This window comes from Patagioenas fasciata, chromosome 16 (assembly GCF_037038585.1).
Source record: "Patagioenas fasciata isolate bPatFas1 chromosome 16, bPatFas1.hap1, whole genome shotgun sequence".
Classification (NCBI taxonomy): Eukaryota; Metazoa; Chordata; class Aves; order Columbiformes; family Columbidae; genus Patagioenas; species Patagioenas fasciata.
Window position 1 is genome coordinate 14,987,368 of NC_092535.1, and position 27,985 is coordinate 15,015,352.

At 45.8% G+C, this 27,985-nt stretch overlaps 1 protein-coding gene across 6 annotated transcripts; it reads left to right on the top strand.

The window, feature by feature from the left end:
* Positions 1 to 1,225: 1,225 nt before the first annotated feature.
* Positions 1,226 to 27,974, top strand: RBL1 (RB transcriptional corepressor like 1). 6 transcript variants are annotated; one of them, XM_065849512.2, is made up of 22 exons: positions 1,226 to 1,417; positions 2,028 to 2,161; positions 3,085 to 3,285; positions 4,707 to 4,771; positions 4,864 to 4,992; positions 5,108 to 5,268; positions 5,973 to 6,022; positions 7,624 to 7,810; positions 9,689 to 9,855; positions 13,078 to 13,190; positions 13,743 to 13,846; positions 14,408 to 14,545; positions 16,164 to 16,328; positions 16,523 to 16,658; positions 18,068 to 18,334; positions 19,248 to 19,408; positions 21,191 to 21,367; positions 22,753 to 22,824; positions 23,003 to 23,087; positions 24,715 to 24,881; positions 25,303 to 25,467; positions 25,743 to 27,974. In XM_065849512.2, the coding sequence occupies exons 1-22, from the start codon at positions 1,280 to 1,282 to the stop codon at positions 25,911 to 25,913; spliced, it is 3,153 nt and encodes a 1,050-aa protein (XP_065705584.2). In that variant the 5' UTR covers positions 1,226 to 1,279; the 3' UTR covers positions 25,914 to 27,974. The 6 variants fall into 6 exon arrangements, with proteins under 6 accessions (XP_065705584.2, XP_065705585.2, XP_065705586.2 ...); XM_065849513.2 differs by having other exon boundaries at positions 16,164 to 16,310; XM_065849514.2 differs by lacking the exon at positions 4,864 to 4,992.
* The last annotated feature ends 11 nt before the right edge of the window (positions 27,975 to 27,985 follow it).

The window sequence follows — 27,985 nt, forward strand, 5'->3', positions numbered from 1 at the left end:
CATTGCAGCTCTGGTGTCCCAACCAAATTACAAGCAGGGTTTTTGGGTCCAAAATCTCATCTGGCAGCGAGCGGAGGGCAATTTCTCTAGTGACATTTGGCTTGTACTGAATAAAACTTGAGCTTTTCAGTGCATTTATCTTTTCCACCTCTTCAGGAGCCACTCGAGCTCCAGAGCTGTGGAGCACAGGCTGAGTCACAACCACTAATTCTCCTCACTTTTTACAACTTCAAAGCAATATTGAGCACTTTACCAAATGGGTAAAAGCACCGGTGCTGGTCCCCAGGTGCCTCGCAGCACATCTGCCAGCACCGCAGCCCGCGGAGCCGGCCCAGCGCTGGAAAACCAGCGGTAAGAGAAATTCAGCTCATCTCTCTTTTCCCTTCCCAGCTGCCTGCACGACATGCCCTTCATGGCTTGTATGAGCATCCTCCTCAGCATCCTGCTGTGGTGTTTGGGGTACTTGCGGTTTCACGGTGCACCCACGGGTGGCTCGAGGCCATCGGTGTGGTGCAGGCGCTCTGCTCATCTCTCGCGGCTCCTGCCATGCACTTTGCTGTTAATTTTTCAGCTGGGTACGTGGTAGCAAACCAAGACATTTTACAGGAACAGCCTGTACCACTTGAAAGGACAAACCAGATTTTTGAGGGAAAACCCCAAGGTGACTGACTTTTTTTTTTCAGACAAAGGGCACAAATTTCTACTAGAGGAACAAATGCACAAAAAGCAAAGCTCAGGTCCCTCCGAGGAAGGCACAGCTTTGTTCCTGAAGGAATAAATATGACTGTGGGACTCTGTGTAGCCTAATTATCAGCAATTAAATGCATTTCCTGGCTTTTCAGAGCAGTCTGTTTTCCTTGCTCTTACAGCAAATCGTTTTACAGGCGCGTTCGGGTGCTCGGCCTGAAGCGGGCTTCTGGGGGAAGGAACATTTAGGAGGCGCTCGGTGAGGGATCAGCTCCACCGGCCTGTGGCTGCCGGCCAAACGGCTTTAACAGACACTAACCCAGCGTGTGCAGGGGCACACAGCTCAGGAGCTGATGCAGGGGCAGCAAACGCCGCTCCCGCCCCGGACAGACCCCACGAACCCCGCCCGAACTCACCGAGCGCGCACACGCGTGGGGCCGCAGGGCCCCGCCCCGTTTCCCGAGGCCCCGCCCCACTCTCCCCAGGCCCCGCCCCTCTCCCCGTCCCTGTCGCGCAGGGCGGAAGCCGCCACTCCCTTCCGGCGGAGGCGTTTTGGCGCGCGGAGCCGCAGGCCGGCCGGGCCGGTCCCGCCATGTCTCGCCCGGCGCTGCCGCCCGCCGAGCCCGGCGCCGCCATCGAGCGGCTCTGCCAGGACCTCAACCTGGACGCCGTCAGCGCCGCCGAGGCGCTGCGGGACTTCACGGCGCTGCGGGGCACCTACAGCCTGGAGGTGAGGGGGCCGGGCCGGGCGGGGCCGTGTCAGGGGCGGAGCGGGACGGGCTCCCGCCGCGGGACGTGCCGGAGGGGCCGGGCGGGGCGGCTGCACCGGCGCGGCCTCAGCTCGCAGCGAGCGCTGCCCGAGTGTCCATGCGGGTGTGTAACTGTGCATATCCACCAAGATGCTGAAGGGAGTGGAGCATCTCCCGTGTGAGGAAAGGCTGAGGGAGCTGGGGCTCTGGAGCTGGAGAAGAGGAGACTGAGGGGGGACTCATTCATGGGGATCAATATGGAAAGGGGCAGTGTCAGGAGGATGGAGCCAGGCTCTTCTCGGTGACAACCAGTGAGAGGACAAGGGGCAGTGGGTGCAAACTGGAACACAGGAGGTTCCACTTAAATTTGAGAAGAAACTTCTTGATGGTGAGGGTGGCAGAGCCTGGCCCAGGCTGCCCAGGGAGGTTGTGGAGTCTCCTTCTCTGCAGACATTCAAACCCGCCTGGACACCTTCCTGTGGAACCTCAGCTGGGTGTTCCTGCTCCATGGGGGGATTGCACTGGATGAGCTTTACAGGTCCCTTCAACCCCTGAGGTTCCGTGACTCTGTGCTGTCCCGTCCCTCTGCAGGGCGAGGCTCTGCACTGGTTGGCCTGTGCCCTGTACGTCGCCTGCCGCAAGAGCCGGGTGCCCACGGTGGGCAGCGGGCTGATGGAGGGGAACGGCGTGTCCCTCACCAGGATCCTGCGCTCCGCCAGACTCAGGTGAACTCTCCCGGTTTGTTAATTGCCCTGGCTAATTGCTGACTGCTCCAGCGCTAACGCGGTGCTCTGCTGTCTTGCTAATTCAGGCACCCACTCCTCTCCACCCACTTTCTCATGGCTCCGAGCACTGCAAAATGCATGTCTTGAGGTAATAGTATAGAAGTAATAAATCCTCTTTTGTTAAAAATGGAAATAAGATGCAAATACATAATTCTTGACTTTAAGCCTTTGAAAAACACCCCACATCAGACCAACAATTGTTCCACCTACGCCAGTTATTTATTTTTCTCTTTGTAGTTAATTGAACCACAAGCAAGACTCTGTTCTGTTAGCAACCCAGATAAGACTCATCTGAGTCAGGATTTAGGCCAAATCGCTTGGTGCTGCGTGGTTCTGGGGACTCAACTGCGGTCCCAGAGGAGCTGACACCCCTCAGGGCTCCAGCCGAGCTGCGCTGACCCGAGATGACAGAACCCAGAATGTTTCTGTTCCACTGACGGACCCATTCTCAGCTGAACTGCCGGAGGGGGTGTTGCCAGTGTAATTACACACACAGTTAATGAGTTTTTGTGTAGGTAACTTGTTTGTGGTTTTGTTGCCTCTCCTGCCTCCCCTCAACACGTGCAGAGCTGTGCGCTCTTTCCTTTCTGCCCCTCACGGCTGTGCTGGCAGCCCTTAAATAAAATCTGTGTTTCCATGCCTGTGCCTTGAAGAGAGTTGAGGAGAAAAAACAAAGTGATAAACGGCAGGAAGCTTACAACGTGTGCAGTTTGGGAGTATGTAAAAAGAAATGGTAAACCTGTATATTAATCAAATTAGTTGTGAAGGAGTAAATGTGTTGCATTTTGGCTCTTTGAAAAACTCAGAATGAAAGAAGTTAGTTAAAGCTCAAAATAAAGTACCCTTTTCTTTTTTCTTTTTAGTTTAATTCAGTTTTTTAGCAAAATGAAGAAGTGGATGGACATGTCAAATCTACCACAGGAATTCCGAGAGCGAGTGGAGAGGCTGGAGAGAAATTTTGAAGTGTCGACTGTGATTTTCAAAAAGTTTGAACCAATATTTTTGGATATATTTCAAAACCCTTACGAAGAAACTTCTAAACCACTGCGAAGCAGGAAACAGAGGTATTTTTGAGATGTAATGTCACTTTTCCACAGAAAGGGCTGGACCTCATATAGATGTATGAAAAGTGAGATTATTATTCGTGCTTTATGTAAAGTTCTGAAGTTTAAGGGCCTCTTGTGGCCTTGATTCTGAAAAGCAGTGAGCACAGAAATGTCCTCAGTCTTGTGGGGCGCAGCTCCTGGCAGCAGAGCTGCGTGTGCAGCAGCTGGTGACGCTGTTCCCTGGCCCGTGGTGACAATGCCTGTGGTGGGAGAGGCACAGGGAGGTGGGTTTGCTGAGGTGCAGCCGGACCAACACTTGGAAATGTTTAGCAACAGCAACTGAGGTTGCGCTGGGTTCTTTTGTCTTGCTGAGGCAATTGGTCTCGTGACGTGATCACTCCATGCAAATCACGTTACATCCACAGCCACCTCCACCTTACTGGATTTTTAATGTGATTGTCAGATGAGTGGTAGCAACACATGAAAGAAAGTTCCAGCTGATGCATTTGCAGCTTATGATGAACTTGGTGTTGGGTGGTGCGGCCGTCCAGACACACACGGAGCTGCTGCCGTAATTAGAGCAGTGTGTCCGTAGTGCCCGTGCCTGGCGGCTGGCCCTGCGATGGCTTTATAGTGAGAGCTTAACCTCGGTGATGAGGGAGCTGAGCTGGGTCTGTGCAAGGTTTTTGTGCCAGCTCAACTGTGTCCTCTGGATGTATGTGGGGATAATTATTCTGATAAAACACTCCCGCGTGGCTCCACGTCTGCAGGTGGAAAGGACACCCACTGCTGCTGCTGCAGCTCTTCCCGCGTGGGATGGAGCTTTGCTGCGTGTTGGGAGACATTTTGTCAACGTGCTCTCTGTTAATCAATGTTCGTTCATTGGGGCAGCGTTGGGTAGTGTCACCGCAGCTTTAGCTTCTCTGTGGGCTGTCTTGTAAAATGTCTTCCCTGGTCTTCCACCTCCGTGGTTTTGGACAATTTCCACTCCAAACACGATTTAGCAGATGAGCTGTAATACAGGCTGTAGTTGCGTATTTTGAAGGGATGGCTGATGCTTTAGTGAAATACTTAGGAAAAAACACTGCTGGAATTCATATAGCCCTTGACATCTCCCCTCCTGCAGCCGCGGGAGGATCCTGCTGGAGACGCGACACCAGCAAAACCGCGTCTCCAGGGTCATGAGCCAAAGGCACCGGTAGCTCGGAGAAGGTCAGGAGGTCGGGGATGCAGCGAAACGCTCCGTGGAGTGACGCAGGAGATACTGAAGGCTGAAATTAGGACATGCAGCCTAGATTGTGCCTTAGTGTGAAATTAAAATAGATGATGGTGCTGACTGTTATTTCAAGCAAGCAAATGGAAAGAAATTCTTATTGTAAAACAAGCTTCAACTTCCTGGCACTGAAGCCTGACTTCCTGTTCCTTTTCCTCTCTGCCAGACGGGTGCCCTGCAGTGCTAAAGATCTCTTCAACTTCTGCTGGACGCTCTTTGTGTACACTAAGGGTAGGCTGGCCGGTTTTAGCTGCGTGGTTTGTATAAGTTCTGAGCTATGAACTTCTTTTGTGTTGCTTGACGTGATGTGCTGTCTCTTAAAGGTAATTTCCGTATGATCGGAGATGATTTAGTAAATTCCTATCATTTGCTTCTGTGCTGCTTGGACCTGATTTTTGCAAATGCCCTTTTGTGTCCAAATAGAAGAGATTTGCTAAATCCATCATTTAAAGGTACGGTGGGGACAGATTATTTAAAATCAAATATGCTTTGTTCTCTTATTTCTTTTTAAATGAAGTTGAAGGTTGATTGTGGGATTTTTCTCTTCCTCCCTCTCCTTTTTCCCAGGATTACCAGTGGATTTCCACACCACAGAGATCAAAGCCTCCGCAGACGCTCCTTGCATCATTGCGGCACTGTGCGAGCTGCACGACGGGCTTTTAGTAGAAGCAAAAGGAATAAAGGAGCACTACTTTAAACCGTACATTGCAAAACTATTTGATAGGAAGGTACATCTTACTAGTTTTAAGAATTCGTGGTACTGCTCGAGTGAATGACCTAGATACCGCTCAAATCCCGCGGGTTCTGCAGGAAGGATTACTCACAGGGACGTGAACTTGTGCTGAGTCAAGGTTTCTTTGTGTGTATTTTAGCATGAGCAGAATTTACTCTTGCTTTTAATCATGTGTGCTGTAAGGTCCCTTCTGGTTTGACTTTTATGTCAGTGGAGAATCTTTGCTTTCCTTTCGTGGCAGTGGGAAACTCAGTTGTGGACAATAATGATTTCTTCAGGGCAATAATTTCCTTGTGAAATAACTTGATAAGTGTCACTATAGTGTGAGTCCTGCTGCTCGTCTTGGAGTTGAGCAAAATGCTTTGGGAAGGAAGAGGGTGTCCAGGTGTCCAAATGCTTCTGTCCGGTTTGATACTGGAAATGTTTGCCGAGCTCTGGAATTTCTGTAGTTGCTCACAGGTTGGTGGGGCAGATGTTACACAGCAGTGCTGGTCCTGAGGAGTGAGCTTGGATAGAACTTGGATAGAGCCGGGCTGTGTCCTACTTTCTTTGTCCTGCTCGAGGTGTTGTAACCCTTTGGTCTACAGTTATGTTCCTAAATCTCATTTCTTTTTTGCCTACAACCGTCGTGCCCTTACGCTGATAGAGTTGGAACAGTTTTAATTTTATTATGTAAGATATTTTTGCTTTTATTCTTAGATCTTAAAAGGAGAATGTCTGTTGGATCTTTGCAATTTTACAGAAAATAAGTAAGTTAAAGCTTATGTTCTTAATCCTGGGGTTTGGTTTAATTTCTGAAATACAGCCTTTGAATGCTAAATCTCAGGTTTTCCTGTTCCTTTATTTTAGCATAACTCGTGGTTTTTGATTATTTGACAATCCAAACTGCTATGTGGCTGCAATGCTTTCTGGAGCTGCGATGTGTCAAATGTCAGGGGCAGCAGCAGAGGCTCTTCCTTAATATCGGGTTTTGTGGCACTGGCCCTTATTTTCTGGCAGCTGTAACCTTTGAGCAATCTAATGCAAATCGAAACCTTCACTCTGAAGTTCACGGGTGCGTTTCTATACATCCTCAAACATTAGGCCTGAGTAAGGAAGTCCTTAGATTCATTTATCAGTCTCCAGTTGAGTGTCTGAATCTGTGAATGCATCAGAAGTACTTGAAAGAAACAGGAGCAACAATCACAAAACCACAAAGAAGAGGTAGAGCGTTTTCTGTGGCAAGTACAATTGTTTCAGAAACTCAAAATTCACTTCAGAAAGCTAATTTAAATGCAAAATATGAACAGCAGCTGCTTTGTTCTGCATCCCGTCGAGTGGTTTTTTTACCTCTTCCAAAAATAACTGATGGTTTGTTTATGCAAGGTGAGAATTTTAAGCAAAGGCTCAATTGTTTTAGCAATGTAGATAACACTCAAATTTATATATAAAATGGTATTGCTGTGATCCATTTGAAGCAGTGAACTTTCCTTAGTATTTGTATTTAAAAATGAATCGTATTACTTTATATGGAATGATACAGTAGCCCCTGTTCTTCTGAAAGCGCCTTGACATCTCAAGGGCACCTGGAAGCCTCTCTCTGTGTCTCTGTCCAAACTTCTCATAGACCTTTACTTCTTCTGAAAGGCACGGGGAGGGTGAACTTGTCACGCGGTCCAGTGTCCTGCGGGATCACAGCATCGCTTGCATCCTGAATACATCGTTATGTTCCATTAATACGCATGCTTAAGTGGTAGCTTGAATTTCCAAGGCATTTTGCAGGCAAAAGATATTTCATATAGCGTTCACGTATCACAAAAAACGTGCAGGCAGGATTTATGGATGCGAACTGTTTCTAATTTTTATCCAAAAGTTTCATTCTGCTTCCCAGGTATAAGTTGAAAGCCTTGCAACCTTTGTGAGACTAAACATTCCTGTTTTACAGCTGGAATAAGGAAAATGAAAGCTATTGTTGGTATCACATGTCGGCAGTGATATTAGAAATTGAATCCAGACGGCTAGCTCTTAAATTGCCCTTCCTCTGTACCATTATGAGAATTAGGCGCTACAAAATGGCAAAAATAGAAATCGAATGTAGATGGTTTAATGCAACTGCTGTTAATGTGCTCTGTGTATACAAAGGTTTAGCCTCTGGTCAGTTGAGTGCTTCCATCCCAGTTATGATCAGAGTTGGTTGTTCCTCCTGTTACTTGAGAGCCACATGTTTTTGGTGGGTGAGGAGGCAGAGAGGTCCCTGCAGCGGGTCCCGGGGGTTGGCAGGATGAGCGGGGACATGTGGGTTGCTCGCGGCACTGAGGTTTTGTTCACGAGCAGTTTAAGCTCTGATATAAAACGTGGGCTTCTCTTCCAGCAAAGCACTGAATAAAGAGTATGAGGAGTACGTTCTGACAGTGGGTGACTTCGACGAGCGAGTTTTCCTGGGAGCTGATGCTGAGGAAGAAATTGGGACCCCTCGGAAGTTCGCTGCAGACGTGCCGGTAGGGAAGCCGGCAGCCAGGGCTCACGTGGAGTGTCATCTGCAGCAGCACTTCGAAAAGGTGGTTAACTGAGCACGCTGATCTCGCATACTACTTCAGGTTTCTCCATTGTGGAGGTTTTGGTAGCGGGGTTACAATAAACTGTGCCAGATGTGTTGTTAACCCCCTCTCTCTTCGCTTCCCCCTTCAGCCTCTCCCTCTTCCCGCTTCCCACTCAGCACAGGCGATCGGGAGGGAAAGAAGGACAGAGAGAAGAGAGTTGAAAAAATTAAAAATGTTTTACTAATGCTACTGATAAAATAGAGAAAATAATACAAAATACACAAAACCAATCCTGAAAGTCCCAGCAACTGCAGAGCCGGCACCCGAAGTCCTGGACTGGACTCTGCAGCCAACCGGAGCTGGATTCAGTCTGTCACTGGCCTCAGTTCACAGGGACGACGCACAAGGTCCTCTCCTAATGTCGCCATAAGGAAAAAGTGACGAGATCCTCGTGATCTCCCACTTCTCTATGAAGTATTCACGTGAATGGGATGTTATACACTGTTGATCAGTTCCTTGGTCACCTGTTTCTTGTTGCCCCTCTTGCAAGATGTGCATCCATTCCTATCAATGACCTCACATTCCATTGCTATGTTTACCAAAACATGGATCTGGTTCTCCAGGAAAATGCAGCTGATATGAAGCTTTAGCTGACAGGCGAATTCACTAAAAGAGAAACTTGTTTTTAACAAAACCAGGACGATCCATCCTTGCACACGCTCTTTGAATCACTGAGGTGACTTTGAATTTCTTGAACTTCCTCCTGAGAGGAAGATGGCGAATGCATTTGCAGGCTTCAGGGAGGGAGAAATGGTGGTGTCTTCTTTCCTGTGGACTTCAGTAATTAACTGTTCTTAACCAGGATGAGAACACTGTCATGTGTGTGGTTTGGTTTTGGCCAAGAAAAATCAAGAAGTAGTTAAGACCGAAGGATATAGATCTTATGGTTTTGTTCAAATTTCATTTATACCCAATAAGAATACCATGAAACCTTTATACTGGATTAATTTATTTGCTTTCCTGGTATTTCTTTTTTTTTATTTAGTATGGGAAAGGCCAACTTGTGTACCATTCTATGGAAAATAACGTTCAAGACATAAAACCCACCGAAGTCTAACTCTTTGTTACAAAAAGCAGCCTATAAACAGACCTAATGTTTCACTACTTTTAAAAACGTAAAATGTATTTAATGAAGGTGCCTTGTGGCAAAACACTCAATTGCTGACTTTTTAAAGTTGGATAAGGGGAAAAAGTGGTGCTGGCTGTGAAAGAACCAGGTGCTGTTTGATCCACGTGCCAATTAAAATATAAGAATACTTATTACAAATGCTAGTGCTGGCTTAAATGAATCATACAGCTTAGCTTTTTCTCCCAAATCTAATTGTGTTTCATATTCAGGCAAATTAGAGAAAGGAGTTTGGAATGAGTTATCAGTTTTGATGTTCAGTTTCTGTGGTACAATCACGAGTTCATGGCTGTTTGTGCGCACTGACCACAGGCTTAACCTGTGCTCATTATTTGCCTTGTGTCTGCAAACCGTACTCTGTCCTAAGAACTCACATGGACTGTGAGTGGAAGCATCTGCTTCCTCGTTCTTGCCCTGTGTTTTTCCACGTTCCGGTAAGCTTAAAGATATATAGGCTTTAAGATTTGACGGTTTGTTTTACTATATTTTATTAAAAACAAACCACCTTTGGGTTAGTTTTAGCGTGAAGGTTTGTTGTGGTTTGTACTTACGGAGCCCGTCGTGCGGTCGCAGGTTGCTGGCAGCCCTCCGGCCGCGCACCCGCCGTGCCGTTTTAACCTTTGGAGTTTTTGCAGGAGATGCTCATTTGAAAGGTTTTTGCGACAGTTCCATTGTCAGATCTCGTTTATTATTTTTGTCCGTCTTGACAGAAAAGGTCGTTTGCTCCTTCAACCCCACTGACTGGCAGGCGATACCTGCGCGAGAAGGAAGCCGTCATCACTCCTGTCGCCTCAGCAACACAAAGCGTGAGCCGGCTGCAGAGCATCGTGGCCGGATTGAAAAATGCACCGAGTGAACAACTTATCGCTATTTTTGAGTAAGTGTGTCCGCTGCAACTGCTCTCCTGGAAGTGGAGACTCATCTTTTCATGTTTGTGACTGCTTTCCTGCTCATATTTGACTTTTTCTGTTCGGTGCAGAATGTTTTTGTCTGCTTCTATATTATTTCTAGCTGAAAGATCTTCTGTTTTCTAAATGATCTCATTGCAGAGAAGGATAGCTGGACACACGTCCCTTCCCCCAGCTTGTCACCACCAGTGTAGCTTCAGTTTTTGCTGATGTTAATTTAGCTGTTTGTCTGCTTGAAAACCAGATACTTAACAAAAAAAAAAAAAAACAAACCAAAAGAAACAACCAACCAACCCAAACAAATATGGCTAAAGTAAAAGATATGGTAACTATGATGTTGGCAGAGGTTTTGGAAATGTCAACAAGTGATAATCTTTGCCTTAAAGAGTTAGGAAGATAAGACTAAAGGCCCCCATTCCTCCTTCATACTTCTTCAGGATATTTTGTTCCTGCTTCAGCAGGGGCATTGGAATAGATGGTCTTTTGAGGTCCCTTCCAATTTCTAATGTTCTGCGATTCTGTGATCTTAATCTAACTTTACAGCATACATATAAGCCCAGCAGTGACCATAATCACCAGGATGCTGATCTCTGGTGTAGCAGCAACCGTGTTTTCCACCTCTCTGGTTGTTCTGGTGGCCGTTCCCTGAACGTGCTTTGGCTTTTCAGTGTCCTCCCCAAGGCCCGATGTCTGTCCTGGGGCTGGAGTTGGAGCATTCCTGGTCAGGAGCCTCTCGCTCAGCCCTTACAGCTGCTGTACCATACTGGGAAATCACAAGTGACCACTGAACACAACCCTGGTTTTTCCTGATCACCCTTTCTAGGAGAGAGTCCCGATTATATCAGTCAACCTCTATTTTTATCCCCTGGACGCATGACTGTGCTGGCTGGAGTGAAATGCACCTGAAAATGTTGATGCATAAGCAGATGAGTCTAAACAAAATGGTTTATTGGCAAAAGGTAGATCAGTGTTGCTTTATAGCTCATAAAGCAATAATTTAATAGTAAATGCCTGGAAAGCTGTTGGGTGTTTGACTAACCCATGCAATTTAAGGCCTTGCTGTATTATGGTGTAAGGTCTCCAGATAGTTTGTAATCAGAATGGACATTTAGTATTAGTCAAAAGTACCGAAGTAATGTGATTTTTTTAAAGCAACCTTCATAACCAGGTGAAAAATATTACTTTTAGTTCTCATCTTTGGAGCCACGCGTATCTTGAACGTTTTCCTAGCACTTCTGAAGTTTAGAAATGCTCAGCAAGATCTGTTTCTATTTTTAATGTTTCTTTGATTGTTTTTTTTTTAAGGACTGTTTGGTATTATTTATATTACACAATTAAAACATTAACAGGTCTGTAATCTGTAGTGAACAAAGCGTGTGTGAGAACTGTGCTTTGGACTGCGTGGACTGTTCTACACTTTTGCCTGTTTTCTCTTTCAAATGAAAATTCCTTGGAAACATAACTTTGAAGTTAATTAGGAGGATTTGCTCAGTGAAACCTTAGTTTATTTGAGTGCTAGCTTTCAAAATATTTAGTGTCTTAATCTGATCACGAGCCACTGTCCTCTAATAGAGAGTTGCTGGAAAATCTGGAAGTGTTGAGACAGAGCATCTCCAGACAGAGGTTCCTGCAAAAGCTGGGAGCCCATGGCTTGGACAAATGCACTCTCTGCTGGGTTCAGAACTGGCTGCAGGGCCAGGCCCACAGAGCGCTGGTGAATGGGGCTGCATCCAGCTGACCACTCTCTAGGGGTGTCCCCAGAGGTCAGTGTTGGGTCCAGTCCTGTTCAACATCTTGATTGATGATTTAGATGAGGGGATTGAGACCATCAGCAGCAAATTTGCTGATGACATCAAGTCGGGAGGGAGTGTGGAGCTGCTGGAAGGCAGGAGGGCTCTGCAGAGGGATCTGGATAGACTGGAAAAATGGGCCGATTCCAGTGGGCTGAAGTTCACCAAGGTCAAGTGCCGGGTGCTGCACTTTGGCCACAACAACCCCCTGCAGCGCTCCAGGCTGGCACAGAGTGGCTGGAGAGCAGTTGGGCAGAAAGGGACCTGGGGACTAACGGACAGGAGGCTCAACAGGAGCCAACAGTGTGCCCAGGTGGCCAAGAAGGCCAATGGGATCCTGTCCTGCATCCAAACCAGCGTGGTCAGCAGGCCAAGGGCAGTGATCCTTCCCCTGTACTCTGCACTGGGGAGGCCACACCTGGAGTATTGTGTTGAGTTCTGGGCCCCTCAGCTCAGGAAAGAGATTGAAGTGCTGGAGCGGGTCCAGAGAAGAGCAACAAGACTGGGGAAGGGACTTGAACACAAGCCCTATGGGGAGAGGCTGAGGGAGCTGGGCTTGTTCAGTCTGGAGCAGAGGAAGCTTAGAGGTGAGCTCAGCACTCTCTAGAACGACCTGAAGGGCAGTTCTAGCCAGGGGGGATTGGGCTCTTCTCCCAGGCACTCAGCAATAGGACAAGGGGGCAGGGGCTTCAACTCTGCCAGGGGAAACTGAGGCTGGAGATTAGAAAGCAATTCTGTGCAGAGAGAGTGGTCAGCATTGGAATGGCTGCCCAGGGAGGTGCTGGACTCACCGGCCCTGGAGGTTTGTAAACTGAGATTGGCCATGGCACTTAGTGCCATGATCTGGTCAATGGACTGGAGTTGGACCAAGGGTTGGACTGGATCATCTCTCAGGGCTTTTCCAACCCAGTCGATTCTGTGATTCTCTGGCCCCTTTTTCTGTCAGTGACTGTGTGCATCACATCAGCTCTGCTCTGCCTTGTTAGTAAACCAGGTATTTTTGGGAAGATACTGACTTGGAAAGCTTTCCTGCCCTCCCGCACACTGTGCCTGGTTTGGGTGCTCTCACGATGTGGTAGGTTGGTTGGTTACCTGCTCTAGCACCCTTCCTGCTCTAGCAGATAGGCTTTTCTCCCAAGAGTGCTCCTGTAGCTCTTGCGTTCTCCTACATTTGTTCCAAAATCTACATAGCCTCCATAACTCTGTTGGGGAAGGAAAAAAGGAAGCGATATTTCTGTATGTTTTATGTTTTCCTCTGTGATAATGCAGGTTATTGCCTTACAAGGAGCGCTCAGTATAGCAGGCTTCTCTTCTTTTTATGTGGGTGCGGGTTTTTCCGCGGATTTTTTGGAAACTGGGTATTTCCCAGAGCCAAGGCTTTCTCTTTGCGTCCTGCTGCAGGTCGTGTGCCCGCAGCCCTGTGGAAAGCGTCATGAGCAGAGTGAAGGAAATAGGCGAGAGGTTCTGTCGCAGCTACACCCAGTCAACAGCTGAGCAGCCAGGATCTCACATCGGTATGGACATGAAATGCATGGGATGCTGCGCAGTATTGAAGCGGACAAGTGAAACGCATGCGTATGCTGTCATCTGAGTATTTAATACAGTGGAGCTGTTTTAACCCAGGACGTAGCCGAAGAGAAAACTGTTGCTGTCAAAACAGAACACTGCAAAGAATAAGACTTTGTAATAAAACAGTAAGCAGAGTAAAACCAAGGTTGCAGTTCAAAATGGGATAACCAAGAGCGCATTAAAACTACAGCAGCTCTTAAAAATGGTGAACTTGTGTTCAAAATATAAAGGAAACGGAGTACAAGTAGGAAAATTATTATTGCAACTGTCTGCAAAATTACATCAGAAATATTAAAACACGTAGCCTTTTAAAACATTTCTAGAGTTTCAGGCTGTTTTTGTGACTAGTGGATTTATGAATGCACTTTTTTGATTTGTAATGTCCATACGTACACACACGTGCGCTGTTTTCTTAGAGAAGGACAAGTGCTGGTCAGTTTAGTCTGAAGTGATTTGTGCAGATGGCATTGGGCTTCATTTCTGGTTTTAAATTTCAGATTTTGCTGTAAACAGATTTAAGCTGGCGGAGATCCTGTACTATAAAATCCTGGAGACTATAATGGTGCAAGAAACACGAAGGCTGCACGGGAAGGATCTGACTGTGAGTAAAGAGCTGGCAGCTGCAGAGAGTGCCTTTGTGCCCCTCTCTGGGGGTTATCTCCAGGCGACTCCGGAACAGAGCAGTCTGCAGTAAAGCAGTCTGGGTACATTGTTAGCATTAAAAAAGGGAAAATGTATGGGAGACGCCTAAATGCTGGGTTTTTCTGCTATTACATCTGGTATAATTCTGGCATAACTAACCATGTTGATTTGTGTTGCCTTCCAGAGTCAGAACTTTATGGACAGATAATTTTATTCTCTTCTTTATCCAATTAACAACATCAGTACTTCATGTTAGACAGCAATGTTTTTAATCTGCTTTGTGTTTCACAATTAGGGGGCCGGTTAATTTGGCCACAGTATGGAAGATGCGATGGTTGTACTGTTAGTCTGCTCGTAGTCTTTACCATTCGAAACTTCCCTCTAAAAAGAGAAGATTGTGGAAGGGAGGAAAAGCAGCAGCTCTTCTCTCCAGCAGTAAGCTGTGGAGTATCAGTGCTGCAGAACTGCGGTTTTCCTGTCCCAAAGGTCAGGCCGCTGACGTGCTGTGTGCTCTCTCGAGGCGCTGCTGGAGCAGGACGTCTTTCACCGCTCCCTCATGGCGTGCTGCCTGGAGATCGTGCTCTTCGCGTACAGCTCCCCGCGCACCTTCCCCTGGATCATCGAAGTTCTCGACCTCAGGCCGTTCCATTTCTATAAGGTAAATCCATCCTGCCTTAGGACTGGAGCTGTGTTCAGAATGGCACGTTACTGGATTGACAGCCGGAGAGGATGATGCTTTTCCTTCCTGGGTAATCAAATAGGAGGAGGACTGATGTTAATTCGTAACATGCCTATTCTAAATTCTGGCTCTCCTTAAATATATTACTTGGGATGTGTAATGCTGCTGTTGAAGCTGAAATTTAAAGCAAGAAAACCATGTTGTAAATGGTACTTAGCTGTGACGTGCTGTTGATCAACTTTTAGTTCTTAATGTATGTATAGTATTAGTCGACTGAAGCATTCAAGCATACAGCTTTATGATATTCCTACTTATTGATTGTAAGCTGTAGTTCTGCCTATTAGTGTAAACATAGCAATAATATTCTTTGCCATTGGCAGCTGCTATTTATCATGGACTTGCTTAGTTAAATTTTATTTTATTCTCTGTTTTGTGTCATAGAACATAAAATTTCTTTTCCTGGGTGTTCTCTATTCTTGCTCTTTGTTTTTTAACCTCATTCTCCCTGCCTCCAGTGTAATTTCTGCTCTTTGACTTATTTGATCCTTTTATTATCTACCCATACACCTCCTGTTTTCACCAGACACCAAACAGCTCAGTGAAGTGAGTCCTGAATAAATTAAAAGCAGTTCTGTTCAGGTGGTAACAGCTAAAACAATTTAACCCTCTGGGAAAGCTGGTTTATATTCTGCTCTCCCTTCTTCCTTCTTTAATCCTCAGATGTAGGGCAGGAGTGAAACAAACAAATCGGTTGATATTGCCGTTGGTCGGCTACAGCAATAGCAGGTGCGCTGCTGCAGCTCCAGCTCGCAGAGCAGATTTACATGCGACTGAATCTTCTCTGCTTTCCATGTACATTCTTTTGGCACTCTTACTTGCAAAAAATTGCCATCTCAAAGACTCCACACGAGAGACACAGTATTTATTATTCCACTTGTACCATTTGTGACTTTAGTTTCTATAGTATAAATAAGGAAATGTATCAATAAGTCCTCCAGAGAAGTTTTATGGCATTTCCATCTCTGGAGCTTCAGAAAAACAGGCTGAGTGTACCTCTGTCAGAAAGAATAGAAAAAAAGTGGATCTTACATTGGAGTATAGGGGCGGAGTGCGATATTTCAAGGCTCCTTCAACCATTTTCTGCCCCAGTTTGCACGTGTTAAGGGTTCTAACCTTTTCTTAAATGAAACCTTAAACCAGTGGCTTTCGGCCCTTTTCATTATGGGCTGCTTGTCTGAGAGAAGGGAAAGCTTGAGTGCGGCCTGGGTGTGCTCAGGGCTCCTGTTGGGTACGTGCTTAGCGATGGTGAGAGAGGGCCTTAAACAAACCGAAACAACACCAAAACCAAGCGTGGGAGTGTGGTGTTGTGCATGGCTGGGCCGTCTGCTGTCCTTTCCAGCTCTGGGGTTGCTTTAGGAAAGGAGATTAAAAAAGAGAAGGATCAGAAGAGGGTTTGGGAAGATGAAGATGCAGGCAGGCTGGGGCATGCTATGTTGAAGAGAAGTGTTGAACAGGACCTTGAAACAAATAGTGATTTGATAGTGTTAAGCATGAGCGATACGACTTTGCTTGTGGTCGTGTTTCTTGTTACCGTTAGGTGATTGAAGTCCTGATTCGCTCTGAGGAAGGACTCTCCAGAGACATGGTGAAGCACCTCAACAGCATCGAGGAACAAATTCTCGAGAGTCTCGCCTGGACGCGGGACTCGGCCCTCTGGAGTGCACTCCAGGCCTCGGAAAACAAGGTGCCAACCTGTGAAGAAGTATGTTACCTATTTTCCTTCTATTAGGAAATCAATGCTCTTTTTCTTACTGTTGTTTTATGCAGAAAACGGTTCAAGTGAGACAATTGCTGCAGAAAAAACTCTATTAATCAAAGGGAAAGAAGGGAAATCTATTTCTTCCCCAAAGAAGGGAAATCCATTTCTTACCTTAACTGACATTTCTTATTTCTCAGGTGATATTTCCCAGTAATTTTGAAGCAAGCAATGGAGGAGTTGGGCTTGGGCATTTGCCTATGATGCCAATATCTCCCATAATTCATCCTCGAGTAAAAGAGGTTCGGACAGATCTCGGTGGGAGTTTAAGGCGGGGTAAGTTCAAGGTTTCTGATGTGATTTGGACATGTGAATTTAGGGAGAGGGGGTTTAGACTCCTTAAATATAATTGCAAAAAGCAATCCTGAATCATAATTAAGCATTCCGAATTGTGAAGCCTCTTCTTTGATCAAGGCAAAGTCAAGATACATCTGATCAAACCATTGCTGAGTTGTACTGGCCGGCAGATGCTGGGGATAGTGCTTCACTTCTGAACTGGAGCAGGTCTTGCTGCTCTTTTGATTCAAGAGTTACCTTCACTGTCGGGTGGGCTGTCAGCTGATGGCTTATTGTCCTTTGCTGTTTCCAGTTGTGTTTTGGTTTGGTTTTTTCTTCAGTGAGTTTGACTGGATTTTAGGTGACTTTTTTAAAATGGAATAACAGAGCTGCATTTATTCCTTCCTCCTAGAGAACTGCTCTGTTTTGCAGGAGGGAGGACAATGCTTTGCGGTATTCTTTCCTCTTAGAACAGCCTTGCTCTTTGTGGGATCCCAGGTGTCACACAGGACTGTCTCTTGACAGGAGGGTGAAGAGGCAGCAGCAGCGCTGGGTCCCTCGTTAGGAATTGCTGCTTTCCTTGTACCCTGAACAATCATCCATAGGTTCTTTGGTGTGCTATGGACTGTTGGTGGTGTGATGTTGTCCCCTTTAGTGTTTGTCTGACAAATTGCATTACAAGACTGTTTGGGTTTTGTTTTTGAAGTACTCATTAGGAAGGAGATGTGTAAGCAGTTGCTGTAAATGTTGTCCATTAGTTGTTTGATGGGAAGGAAAGCAACTGCCAGATGGTGTCTTACATGTAAACAGAACTGTGTGAGACCTTTTCCTGTATATAAGAATCTGGTACCAAATGCTTCTCTGAACTTCAGGTGGAAAATGGTGGGGGTTGGAAATGTTTGTTTGCCCCTGGTACCAAGAAAACCATCCTGGCAGAGTTAGATCGATCTCCAGGCAGTCTCAGCTGGCTGTTTACCCAGAAGGTTTCTGGGCACATCAAAGCCAGAAAGTACAGAAGACATCACATCCAGGGCATGTGGTCGGTGCTCCTGTGGAGGAGTGTGTTCAGAGGAACTGCACTTGCGGATATTATTGATCCACTAAGCAGACTGGAGTAAGTATCTGTAATCCCGCGTGCTCCTCAGTCTCTGCAAATTAGCTTGGTTACACTTGTCTGGTACCTGGTTGTGAAACTGAGCTGTCTGGGATGAGCACAGAATGAAAGGAGACAGACTTGAGGGCTTGTTCGTATTGTCCAGGAGCGGTGAACAGTGAGATTAGTTCTTAACTAGAAGTGGTTTCTTGTTCTCTGGTTTTGTAGTCTGGCAGTAGCCTTTTCCCTGCCTGGGGACAATAGTCTATTAAGCTGCTCCTCAGAATGTTTGGGTGTTTTCTCCTTTGCATATTAGACATGCAGCCATTGTCGCCGATCTCTGTTCATGAGCGCTACAGTTCTCCTACCGCTGGAAGTGCGAAGAGAAGGCTCTTTGGGGACGACAGCCCCAAGGAAGTGCAGATGGAAAAAATTCTAACTGAAGGAACTAAGTTGACAATTGCTCCGGCATCAAGCATCGCTGCTGAAAATGTGTCCATTTCTCCTGGCCAGAGAGTACTGACCATGACAACAGCTACAGTACCAGGAAAAATGGGACAGAAGGTCACTATCCCGCTGCACGGTACGAATTCTTCCCATCTTTTTTCTCTACTAGGTGTTTTGCTTGCTCTTAAGATATACTTAGGCCAACCATGCATCATGAACATGTATTGCTCTTTCTATTTTAAGAGAACAGGTATCACTTTATCCAAAAACCAAAAAAGCTTAAGTTTACAGATGTCTCCTTCCCTGGAGACACCTGGTGTCTGACAAGCATCCTGGGGATTCCTCCTTGCAAACAAAGTTGTGGAGTTCGTGTGTCTTCCAGTTACACCTCAGCGATTCTTGGCTCCAATGACAATTTATGACTGCTTGTCTGAACTTTGGTCTGTTATAATCTTAAAATGCTCTGGAGTTGCTGGATAAGGGCTCTGTGTTAATGTCAGCAAACTAGTGGGAGAGTTTGGGGCTTTTGAAGTTGAGTGATGCTTGAGTATTTCTGAAAATGACACATGATGAGTTCAGTAGGCTTTTTACATTTAAAATCCTGGTCTATAGATAAAGATGAAAAGAAAAATATCTCCACTTCTCATGTTCAAGGAGATATTCAGCAAGAGAATTTGACTACTGAGAGAAGTAACGAGAGCTATATGCAATGTGCTGTCAGGTTTGCAGAATAATGCAAAAATAATAGATAATGCCACCCTCCCCCAAAAGAGCAGAACACTGGCTGCAGAAATGGTGATTTCTTGTAAACGTTGTGCTTTCAGATAGCCTTAGAAATGATCGTTCCCGTGTTCTTCTTTATAGCATTACTGGAAATGTAGTTTTTAATCATTTCTGAAGACTCTGAGGGACAAAGTCATTTTAGCATCCAGTGCAGAAGGGTGAGATGTCTTTAGCATGAAATGTTTGTGGTGAATTTGATTTGCACTTTAACTCTGCAGCTTGAGGAGAGCAAATGGTTCATTTCTGGATGTGTATGTGGTCTCCAGGTATTGCCAGCGACATGGGGGAGATCACACTGATCCCCATCTCCATGAACTTCGGTCAGCCCTGTAAGGTGGAGGCTCAGGTGAACCAGGCACCGGAACTGCACCTGTCAGCAGCAGGCAAGCCAAGGAGGACGGGATCGCTGGCGCTGTTCTACAGAAAGGTAAGTGTCCTTCCTGGCAAGTCAGGCCATGCTGAAATTTGCCTCCTTGTGCAGTTTTCCTGACCTTTCAGTGTTCACAGACCTTTCATTTGGTGTAAGTGGTTCTTACGTACCTGGGAGGAGAAAGGGAAAGACTGTCACGTGTTGCAGAGAATCCAGTTTTCCACCTTCCCCTCCCCATGAGATGTTTCATGTTTATTTTCTTCTAATCAGCAGCTTCTATACAGGGTGTTTCAAAAAGGTGGACCCACTTCAAACCCGTTGCAGGGTGACCATCCTGCGAATGCCTGCGGCTGGGAGAGGCGTTTAGCGGGGATCCTTTGGAACTCCGTGCCGTGCCCTTTGCAGTGCTAAGAGTTTCATTTCGAATTGGGACGATCTTTTTTAAACACCTTGTAAATAACTTCCTAAGAAATATTGGTAGCTTTTACTTCTCTTGTCTATTTTTACTGCTTCCCACATTTGCAAGGGTCGGACATCTCAGAAATGAGCTGATTCTCCTGTGTCTTGCTCATCCAAACTGCACTGCCTGGGATCCTGCGGCTGGAGATTCTCGTCTGCAGTTTCCTGAGGTCTGCCCAGCAGTGCTGACCGTGCTGGTACGGGGCCTCAGAAAGCACTGGCGTGTAACACGCTGTTTAGAAGTTTCTAGAAAGAAGGAACTGCTTGAAATATTGAGGGATTCCAGAGATAAGAACTTGCATGTGCTTCAGAGAAACTTCCGATTACTTGTTTCTGGGTGCTTTCATTGCCAGCGTGGGGCGTGTGAGGGGGCTCTGGAGGAGGCAGCCAGAACTTGCCTAAATGCCTAAGTTAATCTTTCAAAAATATTGAAAGATCTTTTTGCCATTATTTTATTACTCTTGAAGTTATTTTCAGAGATTTTCCCCTTTCAGGCTATCTTTATTGTAAACCTAGAGAATTCTACATTGAATAGTCTCTCAAGTAAACCTTAATACAGAAGCTAACTCCTGGCAATACTTGTACCCACATCCTGCGTCTGAACTGGTGGTTCCTTAATTTCGGTGGTCCTGGCGTGTCCCTGAGCGCGGGTTAAGAGCCGACAAACCGGCTGCCGGGCGTGAGCTCGGGCTGTGGTTTGGGAGCTCTATTCTCACTTCAGCTGTAGCCCTGCGTTTGACAAACCATGCGGTACACAACATATTCCTCTAAGTCAGGAAGAACTAAAATCCTCACTTAAATTTGTCTTGAAATTTTTACCGTCTCTTTACAGTTATATTGAAAATTATAATTCTCCCTACTTTCTGTTGCGTAGAAAAGTGAAAATGAAATTAACTCTTTCTGCTTTCCAGCATGAAGAGTGTCCCTAATCACTCTCCATGAAGCCAGAACTTCTGAAATAACTATCAAGTGCACCATCAGCCTTCTTCCATTTATTTCAGCTTTTGAGACAGCTTTTTGGTAATCAAAAAGGAAAAACATCCATCAGGTTGCTAATCTGAGATTATACTTAATCATAACTGAAGTACGTCCCTTCTTTTTGCTTGTTGGAAGAGTTCCATTCTAGTGAGTGTGTGATATGGTATAGAAGCTATAGTGACAATGTTTTTAATGGGATGTTCTATAAGCGTTGAAAATCCAACAGCTAAATGGAGTTGACAGCTTAGACATTGAAGACATTGTCTAGGGCAGAAATGAGCTATTCACCTGTAGAATAGCTCTACTTTCAGGACTTTTGTTTTTGCAAAACTAAAGTGGTTGGCGTTGGTTGACGTTGGTTGGCGCTGGTTTGAGTGTTCACCGTGTGTCTCTTCCTTGCAGGTCTATCATCTGGCCAGCGTGCGCCTGCGTGACCTGTGCTTGAAACTGGACGTTTCCAATGACTTGCGCAGGAAGATATGGACGTGCTTTGAATTCACGCTGGTTCACTGTGCTGATCTAATGAAGGACAGGCATTTGGACCAGCTCCTCCTCTGTGCCTTTTATATCATGGCAAAGGTAATGAGTAGTTTTAAGGAATTCAGGGAATTTTATGTCCATTGAAAATGTAAATTGTGCTCACAGTTTACAGTTTGATTGCTTTATTCATGTCATATTGCTGGAGGGAAGGGAAAAGTCCATCCAAGGAGTGGATGAAATCCCAGTATGTTTTTTCCTTGTTTTGCATAATCTTAAAACTCCCTATCAACAAGGTGAAGAGGGGATTTCTCTTCTCTTCCCAAATGCATTCCCAGTGAGCTCAGTGTAGTCCAAGCCGTGCGTGCTCTCCTTGCCCCATATCTCTGTTTTCTGTCCTGTTCCTCATCTCCATGAACTAAAACCACCACTACAATCACAGAATGATGCAGGTGCAACAATCTGCAGGAGCTCACAGCCCCCTGTATAGAGGGAAAGTTTCTAGTCCACAAAAACCCTCTCAGCTTTTGAAGATTCAGGCTGAGGAATCGAGCTGTTACTTGTATTTCTTATTCAACTTGCCAGCATTGATTTAAGGTGTTATTAAGCTGAAATATTAAACTGGAATATTGGTTTTGCTCAAAGTTGAGAGCTCGTGGTTGCAATGGCCATGGAGTCTGATTCAGACCCGAAGTCAGGAGAGCAAAGCTGAGCCCGGGCGCCCTCGAGCACTGGGGATGGATGAGCTCTCCTTGGGGAGGAAGGAGAGGAAGAGGAGCGTGAGCTGTGGAGGGAAACTGCTGTTCAGACTGGGATTACCTGTGCTCTTAGTAACTGTAGCAGAGCTCAGGCTCGTTTGCCATCCACACTGAGAGGTGGAGAAAAGCAAAACCATCGAGTAGTCAGCGCTCTGTATTTTACCATGAGGTTTGTCTGTTGTGCGTGTTGTGGTTTTGTGCTGTGCTTTGTTTTTAAGCCAGTGCTGTCCCCAGTGTGGTGTGAGACCCGGCAGCTCAGCCAGAGACAATAATGTTCTCTCCTGGCTGGAAAACAGAGTCCTTTAACAAATGAGATATTTTGAAGTATGAAAAAAACCCCAAATTGCATGTGTGTCTATACCTACCTAGTATTTTGTTCAGGATTTATTCACTTTCTGTTCAGAAAAGTTAAAGGATCCAGTTTTCAAGTTTACAAATACATTTTGGACTTAAGATTTTCCTCCTTTAATTTTTGGTGTCACTAGAAGAAAAGGCGGAAGAGGAATAACTCCTCAGCATCACAAGCAACAAAACGCTGTAGTAGCCAAGAAACAGGGAATGCCAGACCAAGAAAAATGCTTGTCTGTTCATACTTGCATCACCAGAACTAAGCTTTAAAATTATGTATTCTTAGTAATACTCATTAAAAAGCTGGATAGAGGGAAGCGAATTGAATAGGCTGGACACGTGCTGCTTGCACTTGGTCATCAACAGCCTTTTCTTTTCCAGGTGACCAAAGAGGAAAGAACATTTCAGGACATAATGAAAAGTTACAGAAATCAGCCACAAGCCAACAGCCACGTGAGTAAACAGCATTGCCTTTCCTTCTGTAACCTCTGACAGACGCGGCTTTTCAGATGTTTATGCTGATCAGGAAAAGTCAAATCCTCTTCAGTGTTATATTCATTCTCATTCAAATGGATTTCATCTGCTCTTCTGACTTTTCCTTGACAAGAGTATTTTCCCCGGTGTCCTGTAGGTTTACAGGAGCGTCTTGTTGAGAAATGTTCCTGCCGATGCCCAGTTGGACAAAAATGCAAAGCAAGATGTGGAGATGAGAGGAGGTACGTGCGGCAGAGTCACGCGCTGCTCTAACAGCGTTCGTGTGGGGTTTGAAGACGTGAACTGCCAAGGAATAAGAAGTGAAGCAAGTTTTACCGTTTTTAATGCATTAAAGAAAACTAAATGTACTACTGAAAAAGCAGCCAGTAGCCATCCTGTGTGTTAGATATGGAAAATAGGCTTAACTCGGTGAAAAAAATGTTTAATTTTGTTTCCTTAAATGGGGTTACTCAGGGTTGAAATGTTTCTTTAGCATCAGTGATATTGTAGTTCTCGGACAGCAGCACTGGTTAACCAGGAGAGATGGACAGCACCTGCAATATTGTGACAGATTTTTCTTAATATCACCAATCCTGAAGGTTTATATAGGGAGAACTTGTCCCAGAAAATAAAAATGGTGAGGCTCTAAGACCACCAGTTTCTTGCATTCAGGTTTCTTTTAAACAGTTGATGTTTTCTTTGCTATGGGACAGAGCAGAAAAGGGACAAGAGTAATATTGGAGAAAAGCATGAAAGTTGTGCCGTGGCTGTTTTTAGTGCCGTGTCAGGAAGCTGAGAGCACAAGCCCCTGTGTGAACAGAGCAGAGCAGATCTGCAGCCCGAACACACGCAGGAATTAGGAGACTGTTCCGTATGGTAATTCCCCTGCGGGTGGGATTCAGCGGCTCCAGTGAGCATTACAGCCACTCTTTAAAATGCTTTTTGCGAGGAAGGTTCAGGTTCAGCATCCTGTCCAGCAGCTCCGCAATTCTCGGATGTCGTGGACCATCTGAAGCCGTGCTGGGCTGGGGTGTTGTGTCAGACACAGTTCCTCAGTTACAACGTCTTCAGCTGCTTCTCCTGACAGGTTTTTCCCCAATTAATCGACTCGTGTCTCCTTTATGTGGTATTAACTCCTGCTCTTCTGACAGCAGCGACAGGGGCGTCTGCTGGTGTCGTGACACACGCTGGGGAGCGACCCTGACAGGCCAAAGCGTTTGCTGTTTGTGCGCTGGTTGCAAGAGACTTTGCTGTGTGCTGCCCAGCGTTGCCCGGCAGTGACCAGGGCAGAGGGTGGAACGCAGGGAGCTGTATTTGATAGTGATCCGGCTTAACGAGGGCAGAGAGAACGTGAACAGAAATATCGTGCTGCGTAGCTGCAGTTATTTCCACTGAGCAGCCGTTTTCTACTATGCCAGAAGAAATGGTGTCGCAGGTCCCTGGCAGCAGGCGTGGGTTGAGCACAAAGCTGTTCTCTGCCAGCTGATGCACAGAAGCGAAACGCTGGGGCTTGTCAGGCTGTTCACAATGAGTTTTCAGAGCAACAAATGGCTTTGTCACCACTGCCCAAAATAAGCGTGGAAAGAGGGGGCAAATGCGCTACAATTTGGTTTTGCTACAGCTATTTCTAGGTTTGGAATAAAGATTTATGTTTAGCCATAATCCATTGATGTTCTACAGCGATTTGTAGCTCCTGCTGGTGTTCCTGACCACCCGCAGCACACCCTGCTCCTGTCTGACACACAGCTCTTTAATTCATCCCATTAACTGGTCAATTCATGGTCCTTGTCAGTCAGGTGTTTAAGTTTGAATCTGAAGCGCCTGTTTTGCTGAAACCACGTGAAATCTGAAGCTCTCTCTTACTGTTAGAGTCACCTGTGGAAACCGGCGGCTCCTCGGGACGATCCGCAGCAGAGAGCTCGAGTGGGTCGGAAACAGAGGAGAGAGGAGATCTCATTAAATTTTACAATGCGGTCTATGTAGCAAGAGTAAAATCGTTTGCCCTGAAGTATGATGTCACAAACCAGGATCACATAGTAAGTAAAGTATTTGGGAATTTTGCTCTAGCAATACAGCATTGTTTTTCCAGATCACTAAACCGATGTCAATAGTTTTGTTCTTTCACCTGCTGTGGGTTACAGAAGTCAAACATTTGTAGGTAATGGTGTGAGGACTTGTTTAACAGACTTTCAAAAGGACAAAAGCTGATGCAATTCAGTTCACAACCCCAGTTTCAGTTTCGTTTATATCAATGCAACACCAAATATCTGCAGAGCATCCATGTAACACTCCTAGAAAATAAATTCGCTGTTGTTTGGTGGATACTTGATCTGTTTACTGTTATGGGACTAAATCTTCTAAAGCAAACCTGGAAGTGTGTTAATGTTTCCTTCTGTGAAGTCACTGCTCTCAGATGCCCTCTGATGGGGCTCCCGTCCCGATGTGTCCCCGTTGCAGGTGGACGCGCCCCCCTTGTCTCCGTTCCCGCACATCAGGCAGCAGGCGGGGTCTCCTCGGCGCATCTCGCAGCAGCACTCGCTCTACGTGTCGCCCCACAAGAACGGCGCCTGCCTCACGCCCCGCTCGGCGCTCATGTACAAATTCAGCGGGAGCCCTTCCAAGGTAGGAAGCAAAAGGGTTGAGGGGGGTCCGTTTGAGATAGGGTTAATTAACCTCCTCATTAGGATGTGTTCTGATGCAGTGAGGCTTTGTTGAACTGGTCTTTCGGTTTGCGGTGAAGAGTGGAATTGTTTATGTAGAATCCATCACTCACTCAGCAAAGAGGTTCAGAATAAGCTTTAGTTCTCAAACAGTTGCAAACCAAAGCAAGTTTGAAATGGAGTTCCTCATTTGTTATAGTTACTCATTGCAGTAACTCATTTTTGTCTTGATTGCAGAGTTTGAAGGACATCAACAACATGATCAAACAAGGTGAACACAGGAGTAAGAAACGAGCAATAACGATCGATAGTGACACTGAATCCCCTACAAAGCGACTCTGCCAGGAAAATGATGATATTCTACTTAAACGTCTCCAGGATGTTGTCAGCGAAAGAGCGAATCATTAAAACCGCTGGGTTTCTGTGCGATCTAAAAGCTCTGGAGTTGGATACAACCGTTGTGCTATTTATTTCTTGCTTTTACAGACAACTGCCAAGTTTCTCTAACATGATCTCTCACCTGAGTTCTGCAGGACGCAGAAAGCAAGGACTAAGTACTAAACACCGGAGGATGAGAAGTGGTGGTGATCTTTGTTCCCAAAGGCCTTGCTGTGTTACAAGTTACTCTGTTTGAACTGATTTAGCAAAACAGTGAGCTGTAGAAAGCCATATTGGATGTTCTTGAGCCCAATTTAGAGCATCATGCGTTCTGAGTGTAACTCAGCTTCTCGTAATACTGGTTTTATTTTCATAACAGGAATGACAAGAAAATGAGTGAAGCCAGTGACATTTCCTCAAGCTTTTGGTATTTGGGGAAAAAACTTTGAAAGTGCCTTATTTTAAAAGAATGTGGAGTTTTATGTATTATTTTGCTGTGGAGTAACTAGAGTGGAGATCATGTTGTTCCTTCAGCCTCGGGACGAGCTGAGTGGTTTAGAACGCTGTGATTTGTGCCGCGCTCCGTCCCCGGTCAGAACCCATGAAAGTGCATGTTACGAGGTGGATCGGACAGCTTTGCAGTGACAATACTCAAAAAGTACTAATGGCAGGGGCTAAAACCGCACCCGCGTCTGATAAAGCCCTGAGGCTCCGCTCAGGTCCCAGTGCCGTTTCTGCCCCCGGGAGCCGCAGCGGGACAACCCCGCTCTGCACGCTGCTCGTACCCAGCTCAAAACCAGCCGGTGCTTCGGCCATCCGACAGCTCTTCACACGCACAAATCCATTGAACAAGTTGGATCTCTTCATTTTATTTTTTCCTGAAGGCCTTAGCCTCTTGTGTAGTATCTACACTGAATGTAAGCCCATCAGATAAGGCGTGTTTGTATATATATGGGGTTTTATAGCTGTTAAAGGGAATGGAAATGTGTACGTTCCAGCATGCAGTTCTTGTAATGAAGCTTTTAGCGCTGAGGAATTTGGTAGGGTCAAAAGTTTATTCATTACTGTAATTCAGTAGCTTGGTCTTATTTCATAATTGCGAAGATTAGAGCCACAGAGAACCTTCTCGCACTGTATTTTTCAGTTCAATGTGTATGTCGAACTGAAAAGAAGAGTCTGAACGGTTACGTGGGACTGCTGAGTGCACGGTTTGGTTTGTTCGGTGTGTGCTGCGGGATGTGCTGTCCCACGGCCAGGGAACAACGCCGAGCTGGTTCCGGGCAGCCCCAGCGAATGGGCCTGGCCAGCAGCGACGGGGAGATACGGATTCAAAGTGCATGTGTGCAGGGACCCTACTCAGCCGTGAGCAGAAAGTTTACGAACTCCATCATTTGGTTTTGAATTATTAATTACTTAAATATTATTGTTTTTTAAGGTGTTATTTCTGAAAGGCCCGACTGCAGCGAGCTGCAGTGTGAGGAACCAGCCGCGTGGTGTGCTGTGTTTCATGCAGATTCTCCTGTTCACTTCCTCTTATTTTATTCCATTTTTACCATTTGTCTTCAGATCTTGAGATAAAAAGCATGGGAGGATCAACCTTTGTGTCCTGATCATCAGTGCTGTTACCAATATCGGTTCAGCGCGTGTGCTCCGGTCCCTCGAAGGCTCCTGTGCGGTGGGGAAAGGGGGAATCGTGGTGTAGCTCTGGGCAGAGTTTGTTTGCGAGGGGAATTGCAGCAACGTACCCACAGCTTCACAGCCCGAGTCCAGCAATATTGTCTGAGCAGAGTTTAGCTCATTTACCTTAATTCAACATCATGCGCAGGTCTCTCCGCCACCCTGTTACTGCGTTCTCTGAAACTGTAGGAAACTGACGGTGCTAAAATCCTTATTGTCGTTAGGTGTAGTGGTTTTTCATTAGAAAAATGAACCTACTGCAATTGGACATAGTGCAGATTTTTTTCACCTTTTTATAGAAAATATATTTTTGGACTTTCTGAATGGTTAAAGTTTATATGAAAATTTTGTAACTGTTTCAAAGTGCCTTCACCTGTAAATATGTATTTTATAACGAACAATTAAAGTATTTTAACCCGCGTTGC

Excerpts from the sequence above, each read along its gene's own strand:
- RBL1 (XM_065849512.2), top strand. The coding sequence starts at position 1,280 with ATGTCTCGCCCGGCGCTGCCGCCCGCCGAGCCCGGCGCCGCCATCGAG. Across the intron at positions 4,993-5,107 it reads GCTAAATCCATCATTTAAAG|GATTACCAGTGGATTTCCAC; the intron begins GTACGGTGGGGA and ends CCTTTTTCCCAG. Across the intron at positions 7,811-9,688 it reads TGCAGCAGCACTTCGAAAAG|AAAAGGTCGTTTGCTCCTTC; the intron begins GTGGTTAACTGA and ends CCGTCTTGACAG.